This window comes from Myotis daubentonii, chromosome 5, assembly GCF_963259705.1.
Source record: "Myotis daubentonii chromosome 5, mMyoDau2.1, whole genome shotgun sequence".
NCBI classification, from domain to species: Eukaryota; Metazoa; Chordata; class Mammalia; order Chiroptera; family Vespertilionidae; genus Myotis; species Myotis daubentonii.
In genome coordinates, this window is record NC_081844.1 from 98,948,345 (window position 1) to 98,959,880 (window position 11,536).

General features: G+C 39.5%; 1 protein-coding gene across 2 annotated transcripts in view; it reads left to right on the forward strand.

Moving 5' to 3' along the window:
* GABRG2 (gamma-aminobutyric acid type A receptor subunit gamma2) overlaps window positions 1-9,143 on the forward strand; it is an 89,686-nt gene extending 80,543 nt beyond the window's left edge. Inside the window, exons 8-10 of one of the 2 annotated variants that reach the window (XM_059699120.1) lie at window positions 2,197-2,402; window positions 4,626-4,649; window positions 6,696-9,143. In XM_059699120.1, the coding sequence (XP_059555103.1) occupies window positions 2,197-2,402; window positions 4,626-4,649; window positions 6,696-6,971 (506 nt within the window). In that variant the 3' untranslated portion in view covers window positions 6,972-9,143. The remainder of the gene's footprint in view (window positions 1-2,196; window positions 2,403-4,625; window positions 4,650-6,695) is intronic. The other variant, XM_059699122.1, reaches the window with a different exon arrangement.
* The last annotated feature ends 2,393 nt before the right edge of the window (window positions 9,144-11,536 follow it).

Sequence of the window (11,536 nt, forward strand, 5' to 3'; positions counted from 1 at the left end):
TCACAGGGACATTGGAGTCTAGGTCCATGAATAAAAATTTTATACTACATAAAATTCCCTAAAGACTTAACTAAGAATAAAGCTATTGAAAGATGAATTATTAAACCATAATCCCTTTCATCAGCTATGAGAAAATTAGAACCACATCTCTTTCTCAGTCTTTTCTAGGGAGGCAGTATCATGCAATAGTTAAGAGCTGGGGCTTTGAAATCTAACCAATCTGAATTGCAACTCACAATTATAGTATGGACTTGGAAATATCCTTTAATCTCTATTCATTACAGTTTCCTCACATATAAAACATGTATCATTTCCTTTACCTAACTTATGGGGTTTTATTAGGTTAAATAAGTTATTCCATGCAAAGAATACAAACCATAGTAAGACCTAGGAATGTTGGCAATTGTGGTCATTTTCTGAAGAAATGATCTGTCCCAGGCTACTAAACCTGAGGGCAGAGTGATTACTGGGGACATTTTTTAAAAATATATCATTTGCATATTTGTGCTCGGCCAAATCTTATTTAGTCTCCCAACTGTTTCAAAATAAAGTTATTTTGATTTTTCCCGTTATATGTGGTACTTTTGTTATAAGTACTATTCAACAATACAGTGTCTAATGCTACATGCTAAAACAAACCCAAAATAGTGTGAGCCTATTACTTTAGGATGATTAACTGTCACTGTGAGTAGAATGTGTTGTATAACATACTATGTCTGTCTCTCACATCAGCATACAAATATCTTTTATTCCCAGTATAGTGTGTGGCACATAGCATGACTATTTGAGTAATGTATGTATATTTATGAATAAACTAGAGGCCCGGTGCATGAATTCATGCATGGGTGGGGTCCCTCTGGGTGGCCTGCAGGGATCTGGCCGAAACCTGCAGTCCAACGCCGCCTGCAGCTCCTACCTGTTGCTCCCGCTCATCCTGGTCCCACTGTGCCTGCTACTGGCTTGTACACAATCAGTCCTGACCAGGAGAGGCTTGCGCTGTTTCTGGTGCCCTCCCAAGGGGAGTGGCCTGCTGGATTAGGCTGAAACTGGCTCTCCGACATCCCCTGAGCAGTCCCGTATTGCGAGAGGGTGCAGGCCAGGCTGAGGGACCCCACTGGTGCATGATAAGGCCAGGGAGGGACCACAGGAGGGCTTCAGGACATGTCTGGTCCATCTTGCTCAGTCCCTATCAGCCGGACCCCAGCAGCAAGCTAACCTACTGGTCAGAGCATCTGCCCCCTGGTGGTCAGCGCATGTCATAGGGAGTGGTTGAGCAGTCTTAGCATATCATTAGCATATTACACTTTGATTGGTTGTTCAGTTGTTTTGCAGTTTGGTCTATTTCAGTGATGGTGAACCTTTTGAGCTCGGTGTGTCAGCATTTTGAAAAACCCTAACTTAACTCTGGTGCCGTGTCAGATATAGAAATTTTTTGATATTTGCAACCATAGTAAAACAAATACTTATATTTTTTATGTTTATTTTATATATTTAAATGCCATTTAACAAAGAAAAATCAACCAAAAAAATGAGTTCGCATGTCACCTCTGACACACATGTCATAGGTTCGCCATCACTGATCTATTTGCATATTACCCTTTTATTATATAGGATGGAACAAATAGATTGTTGCATTCCAATCTATCCATCCCATAAATATTTCAAGGAAAAGATTTCAAATCAATTTCCTCTCCTGAAGTCCACACTTCTGGTGATTAAAATCCCTCTTATGGCCACTCTGTTAGCTCATTTAACCACTCATTAAATGAGTGCTCACCAGCAAAAGACCATGGTGGGAGAAGGGAGCAAGGTGAGTGAGCTAAGGAATGAGGGAGAGACCCCTGAGCAAAAAGCAGGTCATTGACTACAAGTTGATCATTGAGGACAAATCAGGCATATTCAATACGGTCCCTGTGCCTGTTCTACTCTTCACAACTAAAGCATGTAAAAGTCATTGTAATGATTACAAAATTATCACATTTTTTAGAGCTAAGGAAGCAGGGATGCTGCGAGGTTAAAGGGCATTTAAGAGACAACCAATATTTGGGGACATAGTCTATGATTCTAATTGTACTTTCTTTCCCATTACTGAGGTTGCTTATTAGAAGCCACAAAACAGGTTTAGCTTCCATCGTGGCTGAGTCACCCAACTCGCTGATGTGGTCACATGACCTTTTCTACTGTGCTTCTCTTCAGGTATCACAACTGTCCTGACAATGACAACCCTCAGCACCATCGCCCGGAAGTCACTGCCCAAGGTCTCCTATGTCACAGCAATGGATCTCTTTGTATCTGTCTGCTTCATATTTGTCTTCTCTGCTTTGGTGGAGTATGGCACCCTACATTATTTTGTCAGCAATCGGAAACCAAGCAAGGACAAAGACAAAAAGAAGAAAAACCCTGTATGTATCATTTCCCGCTGGGACCACTGAAATTTTTATGCAGAAAGACCACCTGGTTTGGTTTTGGTTTTGTCTCATTTAGTCTATCTGCAGGTTATGCCTCAACACTTTGGGCTCCAAGGTGACAACTGAATGTGTGACTTTGACCGGGACATAAGGATTAATTATGGTTATTAGTTAAGAGAGACCTGATTCACTAAGGCAGACTCTTGCTCTCTTCATTTCATGGGGACTATAACCATTGCTGAGAGATGCATCTCTCTCATTGCTATTATTCCAGCTTTCATTGATTTTCATCTTTCTGCCCCTTACTATAATATTTTCAAATTACTAATATTTTAAATTAAAATTTTCTCTCCAAAGCTTTCTACCAAGAAGTCATAAGAACCTTTAAATTTAAATTTCAAATTGGAGTCTACACTTTTGCAACTAATGTCTGTGTGTGTGTGTGTGTTGCCACCAGAGGACTTCTATTGGTTTCATACTCTGTGTACCTTCTTATTTTAAAAGAAATGTCTCATCTATTGTTTGGACAAGTTATTTAGCCTTCCTATGTTTTTATATTGTCATATATAACAGAATATTATAAAATATGTTATAGGGCTGCTGTGAGAAATAAATGTGGTAACAGAGGTAAAAAGCATTACATAGTACCTTACACATTAAAGTTCTTATCATTTACTAGTTGACAATGATGGTTGATGTGGATAATTATATAAGTACTAACCTGGATTGATTTCAGTGATTTGGAAACAGAGAGAATGACTTCACCTTGCCACCAAACTTTAAATAGAGATGATGACGCACGATCTTGAATGCCAAAAGCAATTGTCTTTTATTATTAATGTTGAAGAGAGCATAGAGCTACCCATTTACCCACCTAAACACAATGTCTGGCTCATAGGAGGCCCCATGGAAGTTGAAGTCCATTCCCTTCCAAGGCAGGGGCCCAGGAATTCACCCCATTGAATAGCCTTTCCTGATCTTCTGTTCTAAAGGGCTTGAGAGATAGGATAGTGGCTAGCTGTCTGACCCGTGGACCTTGGGAGACTAAACTATAGTGAGGAAGTCTGGCTGGTTCTAGGTTGTATCTGGATGCATCTCCAAGAACACCAGCGAGATTCTCTACATGGTAAATGTTTATTTGAATGTAAGAATTTATAACAGGTACAGAAAGAAGCATCATTTTTTTATGATTAATAAAAAAATAAATGCTTATCTCTAATTACCCAAATACTCATTATGTTTTATGCAGTCCTTCTCTTCCCTGTCTGTTCTGCCTCTCTTTGCCTTCACATCTTCTTTCTCCTTATTTTCATTTCCTAATTGTGCTTTTGTTTTCTCCCTCTCCTTCACTTTCCATCTCATCCCTCCCCTCCCCCTGCAAGAAGATGGTTTTACTGATACTTAGCATTATTACCTGCCAGCAATTACAAGGCACAAGACTGGCTTTCAAAGAAATCTGAAGAGTTCTCTCTCTTTCTTTCTTTCTTTCTCTCTCTCTCTCTCTCTCTCTCTCTCTCTCTCTCTCTCTCTCTCTCTCTCCTTCCTTCCCTTCCTCCTTCCCTCTCTCTCTTTTTCTGAGTCCTTGGGAAAAAGCCCTTTGCTCCTCTCTAACAGGTAGGTCATTGCAGAGTGCATTTTGTTTCAGAAATAGAAACATGTTGATTCCTTAATCCAGGGTCATGAAGATGACAGAAGAAAACAAGGCAGAAGATAAAGAAGATGAAAGAAACTGAGAAAATGAAGTTACCTGAGAATTTCATGCATTTCCCCCTTTTAAGTCAATTAGATGCTTTATCAGAACAGGCAAGAACCTAAGGAGTGAAAGAGAGGCTGAATTTAATTTGCCCATTTAATATGTGCTTTGATTCATTATGTTGGGATTCACTTACTAAGACCTTCTTAGTGATAATTAGAAAATAAAATAATAGAAAGATTCCTCACAAATGAACAACCCTAGCTTTTGTAGTTAGATAATTGTGGGTTAATATATGGAAGATTTCACTAGCAGTCACCAAATTCTCTTTTTCAACATTAGGCATATACTTTGTTCCATGTTCAAATTTGTCCTTCTGTGTTTATAATTTTAGTTTATTTCACCTACTATGTTTTCAAAATGCATTTTTAATTTATCTTATTTTGTCTCTTTTTTCTTTTCTTTTTCTTCCTCTTCTCTTAATGAAATGAAATGCATTCTCTTTTCTGTCTACAAACCCAAAGCTTCTTCGGATGTTTTCCTTCAAGGTATAATGTTTTTGGAATGGAAATTCACTGCATGCAACGGCTGAATTTAAGTATTAACGCTTACATGGTGTTTGTTTGTTTTTTATGAATAGACATTTAAGCATTCTACTAAAGATAAAACATTTCAAATGAGAAAGTTCTGTTTTTTTCTAGAGTTGATTCAGCAATCCTATGCTAATTCACAGAGGTTTTGACCTTACATGAAGCTAAAAAGCTATAAGCACTAAGAGATGTCATTAGTAAAGAGGGCTTCTTTAAACATCAAAGCCAAAACTTACCCTTTCTTCGCAGATGAAAATGAAATCCAATGTCACTGCCTGCATCTGCCATATACCACATATAACCTATGTGCCCTTAAATTTTAGTTCTGTAAATCCTAATGCAAAAAATAATCTCCTGTGGCCTACGCTTTATCTGTCAGTTCTGTAAAAATAATACTCTCTTTAAAATGCTTTAGTTAAAACACCCATCCCTTCCTTCTAGGGTGATCCAGGAGGCTTTTGGCTCTGTCTTGCAACATTATAAGGCTAGAGGCCCGGTGCACGAAATTCATGCAGGGTAGGGGGGGAATCCCCTCAGCCCAGCCTGCACCCTCTCCAATGTAGGACCCCTCAGGGGATGTCCGACTGCCGGTTTAGGTCCGAACCCGGGGATCAGGCCTAAATCGGCAGTCGAACATCCCTCTCACAATCCTGGATTGCTGGCTCCTAATCGCTCACCTGCCTGCCTGCCTGGTCGTCCCTTAGTGCCCCCTCTGCTGGCCTGGTCATCCCCAACTGCCCCCAAATGTTGGACTGGTCACCCCTAACTGCTCCCCCCTCCTGCCAATCTAATCACCCCTCACTGCCCCTCCTGCCAACCTAATTGCCCCCAACTGCCCCCTTACCGGCCTGGTCATCCCCAAATGCACCTCCCCCCCCCCGTGAGCCTAGTCTCCCCTAACTGTCCTCCCCGCCAGCTTGGTCGCCTCTTACTGTCACCCTTGCCGGCCTGCTCACCCCCAACTCCCCCCACCCCTTCGGCCTGGTCACCCGCACGGCCCCCCCACTGGCCTGGTTGCCCCATGCAGCCTTCTGTTCAGTCGTTTGGTTGTCCCTCACTAACCCCCCTGCCGGCATGGTCGTAGGCAGCCATCTTGTGAGGGCGTGAGGATTAATTTGCATATTACCTCTTTATTATATAGTATTAGTATTCCCAGTTGAATTCTGACAGCTGATTCGGAGACACTGGGATTTGTATTTATATTATCATAAAACTAAATCATCCAAATTAACATCAAATAGACCACTGAGTCTTAAAGCAATTTTATAATTCATCCCAAAGCAAAAGTTAGATTAGCATTCAGTTGATTAGTACTAATTTCTTCTCAAATGCTAAGTAATGTTTGACAGGCAGTAGCATATTTTTCTGAATCTCATTCACAAGTAGGTAAACCTTGCTGACATTCTGAAGCTTCTAGATGGTGAATATTACACAAAGTACTATATTCTTCTAAAACATAAGCCATACTCTTATGGTATAAACTCAGGAAACTTCTATATTATACATATTTTTAACATTTTATATTAAAGCATATAAAAATTTGCCCAGTCTAATGGGGTTTACTATTTGTGATAGGTAAGCATGACACAAAATTTGATTTCAAAATTGATAGATTTTTTATTTCTCTGTTCTACTCACATGCAAAACCATTAAATGCCTTCATGTAATCCAGCTCGCATCTAATATTTACTAGAATAAGATTCCATGTAGTTGTTTGATTTTAACTCTTTAAACTTTGCGTTCTTTTGGTGTTAATCTCCTTGCTCTAGCTATTAGCTTGATGGTATTATTTTCAGCTGCACTGCTTAAACTCAAAATTCAAAATCTGCAAATGTGCTATCCTTCTGAGTTCAATTTCACCATTGTAGATCACGATGTCATAGCAATTTCCTGAGTACTCATTTTCAGATTCATCATTCACATTGGTAACATTGTGGAGAAATAGCCCAAGATTTATCAAGTGGCATTAACTCTGATCTCTCTTTGTCCCTCCCCTTGTCTCAGGCCCCTACTATTGATATTCGCCCAAGATCAGCAACCATTCAAATGAACAATGCCACGCACCTTCAAGAGAGAGATGAAGAATATGGGTATGAGTGTCTGGACGGCAAGGACTGTGCCAGCTTTTTCTGCTGTTTTGAAGATTGCCGAACAGGAGCTTGGAGACACGGGAGGATACATATCCGTATTGCCAAAATGGACTCATACGCGCGAATCTTCTTCCCCACGGCCTTCTGCTTGTTCAACTTGGTTTATTGGGTCTCCTACCTCTACCTGTAAAGAGGTAGGGGTCTTATTGTTGTAAGGGTCTTATTTACTAAATCTCATGGAGAGAAGATGTCCTTTCTAAGTCCACTTAAATAATCCTCTGTGCAGTTTATAATGATCTGAATTTGTTTCTTTGTTCTAACCTGGTAAATTGTATTAATGTCATACTGTTTGCACCCAACTCGCCTTTGATAAGTGTAATTTAAGCTATAATGTTTCTGTGTTGCAAACCTGCAGGGCAAGTTGAAATTAGAGCAAGAACATTGAAACCAAACAAGATATTTCCAGCTACAGAACTGAAATAGTAAAAACAATGATTATTTGCAGTGGTGGTGTCCTCATTCCATTCAAAATACAGTTAGATGCAAAATATCCCAAACTGTTCCCTCAGATCATCTGGGGTCAAATTGTAGTAAATTGGTCCCAAAAGAACATCTCCCTCATTTGAGACAAATCACAACTAATTTTAAATATAAGAACCTAGACAAGAAACCTATTATACCTCGATCCCAAGATAGAAAGAAAATTTCCTTCACATCACATGTACAATGATGTAAATATTTCAATAACATAGAATGCTTCAAGTTTAATGCATGCATCTCTTTAGAGCCAAAATAAATGGACTGAAGTTAACATCATAAAGCATTGTCTTTTACTCTTTGTGTCTTTGGGCCATAAAAGAATCATGAATGCAATTATAAGGATTTGGGATTGGAATTGGAGGGGAAATTTTTCACTATCTTTTCCCTCATGCATAAAGATTGAAATAGCTTATGCTTCCTCATATGACATATTAAAAACTCTAAGTAAAATATAGACTGAATATTAGACATTTTCCAACTCTAAATATGCCCAATTTCATAGAGTATAAAGTGATTGTATGTGCTTGCTGCTATTTTTCCTTCCTTTTAGGACTATAGATCTTAACAGAACTTACTCTCCATCTCAAGATCTGTGATTGTGAGTGCCTTGGGGACAGTGAACTTTTCATGTCCTCTCTGGGTCCTCAGCACCTTGCTTAGTGCCTGGCACACAGCTGGTGCTCAACAAGTATGGTTTGGAGTGAACTGGCCCCATATGATGCCAGTGCATCTCCCTGTGCTGGCCTGGAACCAGTGACTCTTCTTTTCATGTTGATATTGTCAAGTGATATTTGACTTTGTAGAGAAAAACAGAAGGATCCAAAGAACTAAGGCTATTTATATTCATTTTCAAAATTTTTTTTTAGCTAATGTCTATATTCCTTTAAAACAATACTTACGTCTGCTATTTGTATACAAAAATGAGTCTGCTAGGGAATAATTAAAAGTTCTATATTATTTCTTCATGTTTAGGAGTGAGTCAACCTTGACCCATGACAATTGTCCTTGAGGACACATGACAGGTATTATCAATACTCATACCTGACTAGTATTTAGAATATAGTATTCTATACTCTGTGAAAAATATTTAATGTACTGAAGATTAAATTTAAAAAAATGAAATAACAAATGAATGACTTACAAGGAGGCTAAGCCTATGCAATCATTCAAGTAGATTGTAATCACATAAAGTGGTTGTCCCAGACTTCAAAACATCATGAACAGAGCTCCATCTTTGTGTATTCATCCTGAATCCTTATTTTTCTATGTTAGCATCCTTTGTCAGTTCTTCTTTTTGGCAATCATTGCTCTAAGTCAGAATTCAATCATAGCTCATTAAGCTTTATAGATAACCTAAAAAAGAGTAGAAAAAAGAGACAGTGACTTTGTTCATATAAATCCATGTAAAGTCATCATCAAGTCATCTGGATGAATCTTGAAACACATTTAGCTGCCAATTTTTACGAACATTTAATATACCAGTGCTCTAGTATATAACCTCAAACACATGTAAATAGAATACATTATTTTCTTGTTTTGGATTGTTAACATATTAAGTGTTGACTCCTTGGGAGAGTTGTTGGCAAATTTTCAATGGTGAGACACATGTTATTATTGTCAACTTGAAATGTATTCCATAATGGGGATACTCAGAAAAGCTGGCTTTCCAATGTGTGCATAGTATTGGCAATATGAATATATATTATACATACCCTAAATCTTAATTATCAGCTGCTCCCTGTCTCTGTATTTGAAAACCTTTTCGCAAAGGCAATTGCCTAATATGTGGACTTTTACAATAAAAATGCTGCATTCTCATCCATGGTGGCATCCCAGTGGTCTGGTTGGACGTGTATATCTTAAAGATTGTGACCATTTCTTCCTGGCTCATTCCCCAACACTGCCTTCCCTTTCTGTGAGATTCATGTGTGAGCAGTGTGATCATCTTTTGCATCATGATGCCCCTCACTCCACAAGAATTAAGAGATGCATTTGGGGTGTGGCGTGGAGACAGAAGGTAGAAAAGTCATGATGTAATAAAGCTCAGGCCCTCCGTACCTCAAAACTTGTGGTGTGGTTAAGAATATGGACACAATGTCAGACATAGTTGGGGTCCGAACCCTACATTTTTAAAAATATATTTTATGAATTTTACAGAAAGGAAGGGAGAGGATAGAGAGTTAGAAACATCCATGAGAGAGAAACATCGACCAGTTGCCTCCTTCACAACCCCTCCTGGCGATTGAGCCCGCCCGCAACCAAGGTACATGCCATTGATCAGAATCAAACCTGGGACCCTTCAATCCATGAGCTGACATGCTATACACTAAGCCAAACCGATTAGGGCCTAACTCTACATTTACTAGTTATTTGACAATTGTCACCTTAGCCTTAATGAGGCTCCATTTTACCTGCTATAAATTAGGTACAATAATGCCAACCAATGTAGTGTCACTCAACAAATGGGGCAAAAGTCCCTCCCCTCACTTCTAGTGCCTACAGTGCTCAGCTAACCATGCACCCTGTTGGCTCAGCTCTCCTAAAGGAACCCCCAGCCTTAATGTGACTCTATGTCACAATGTTTGATCTTTAAAGAGTATACATTGCAAACGTTCTTTAAAATCTAGGTTGAAAATCTAAGTCAACTGTTGAAAAAAAAAAACTCACACATTAGATTAGTATTTTTAAGGTCAAAGAGCCTTTCTCTGTATCCCTGAAACTTAAAAACATAGGGAGCTATCCTCCAGAACCCCATTTTCTTGAAGTCCTTTGAAATTTTCAAACGAAAGTAGCATATTTTTTTTTACAAACACAGCTGCTCTAACCTTCCTATGCCTGTCATTATCTTGGCCCCTCATGGCTTCCTGCATCCAATTTAAACATCTATTTCTCACCTCTCAGAAGTGTAAAGAAAAAGAGTTTTTACCTAGGTCTTGTCTGTTCTCTAGCTAATGCCCTTATCTTTAGCTGAGTGGATATTCATGGTATGGCCTTTGCACACACACACACACACACACACACACACACACACATACACACACACACACTGTTTTAAAGTAGCAACATTATTCTGACAAGTAGCAACAAGTTTTATGTGGTGAAGGTCAAAGTACATTAACCAAATGAAGTGGCCTTTAGGGATTTTGTCAAAAATTGCTCTCTCTATGCTTTGTCACTATGGTTTTTTTGTCAAACATGTAGGAGAAATGGAGACTGACCTAGGCCAAGAGCTCTGCTATTTTTTTTTTAGTACGCATTGAGTTTCCAAAGGTCACACAACCAGTTAATGGCAAACATGGAAAAGCCACCGGGGCATTGCTCTTTCTATTGAACCTCATAGTGTCTCAGGATTGGGAAGTAAAATTTTGAAACACTTTATCCTTCTATCTTTAGGATTTGCCAAACTTGAAGATGGCTTCTTTCTCTGATCTTGACCTCACTTTAATTATTTTAATTTCTCTAACACCAATTTTAAAATACCTAGCAACAGAAATACTAGTAAGTTAATAGATTTTGCATTTCATTTCTTCTCTAATATAACAACCAGTCAATATTGAATGTTACCCACAGTTTTCAAAATTCTGTTTGAAAGATGGGATCTACAATGGTATGAAAAATTGCAGAATGAGTTGGCCTTTGTCCCTCAGGGATTGGGACATTAGACAACCATGCAGTTTCCTTTGGCTGGTCCATAGGCTCATTCTTTCTACTATAACAGGAAAGTTGTGGGAGGGATCTATACCATTCATTCTGACATTAGAAATTATAGGCTAATTACAAAATCCAGTTGTCACTTACTTTGCTATAATCTTTTATAATAAAACTCTAATATGCAAATCGACTGAACGGCGGAACCACTGGTAGAACGACTGGTCACTATGATGTGCACTGATCACCAGGGGGCAGACGCTCAACACAGGAGCTGTCCCCTGGTGGTCAGTGCACTCCCCCAGGGGGAGTGCCACTCAGCCAGAAGCCAGGCTCATGGCTGGTGAGCACAGTGGTGGTTGCAGGAGCCTCTCCTGCCTCCACAGCAGCGCTAAGGAGCAGCTGCAAGCCGAGCAGTAAGGAGCAGCAAGCAGGCAGGCGGTAAGGAGCGAGGGGTCCCAGATTATGAGAGGGATCCCAGACTGCAAGAGGGATGTCCCAGACTGTGAGAGGGAACACATCAGGCTGAGGAACCCCACACCCCAGGGCACAAATTTCATGCACCAG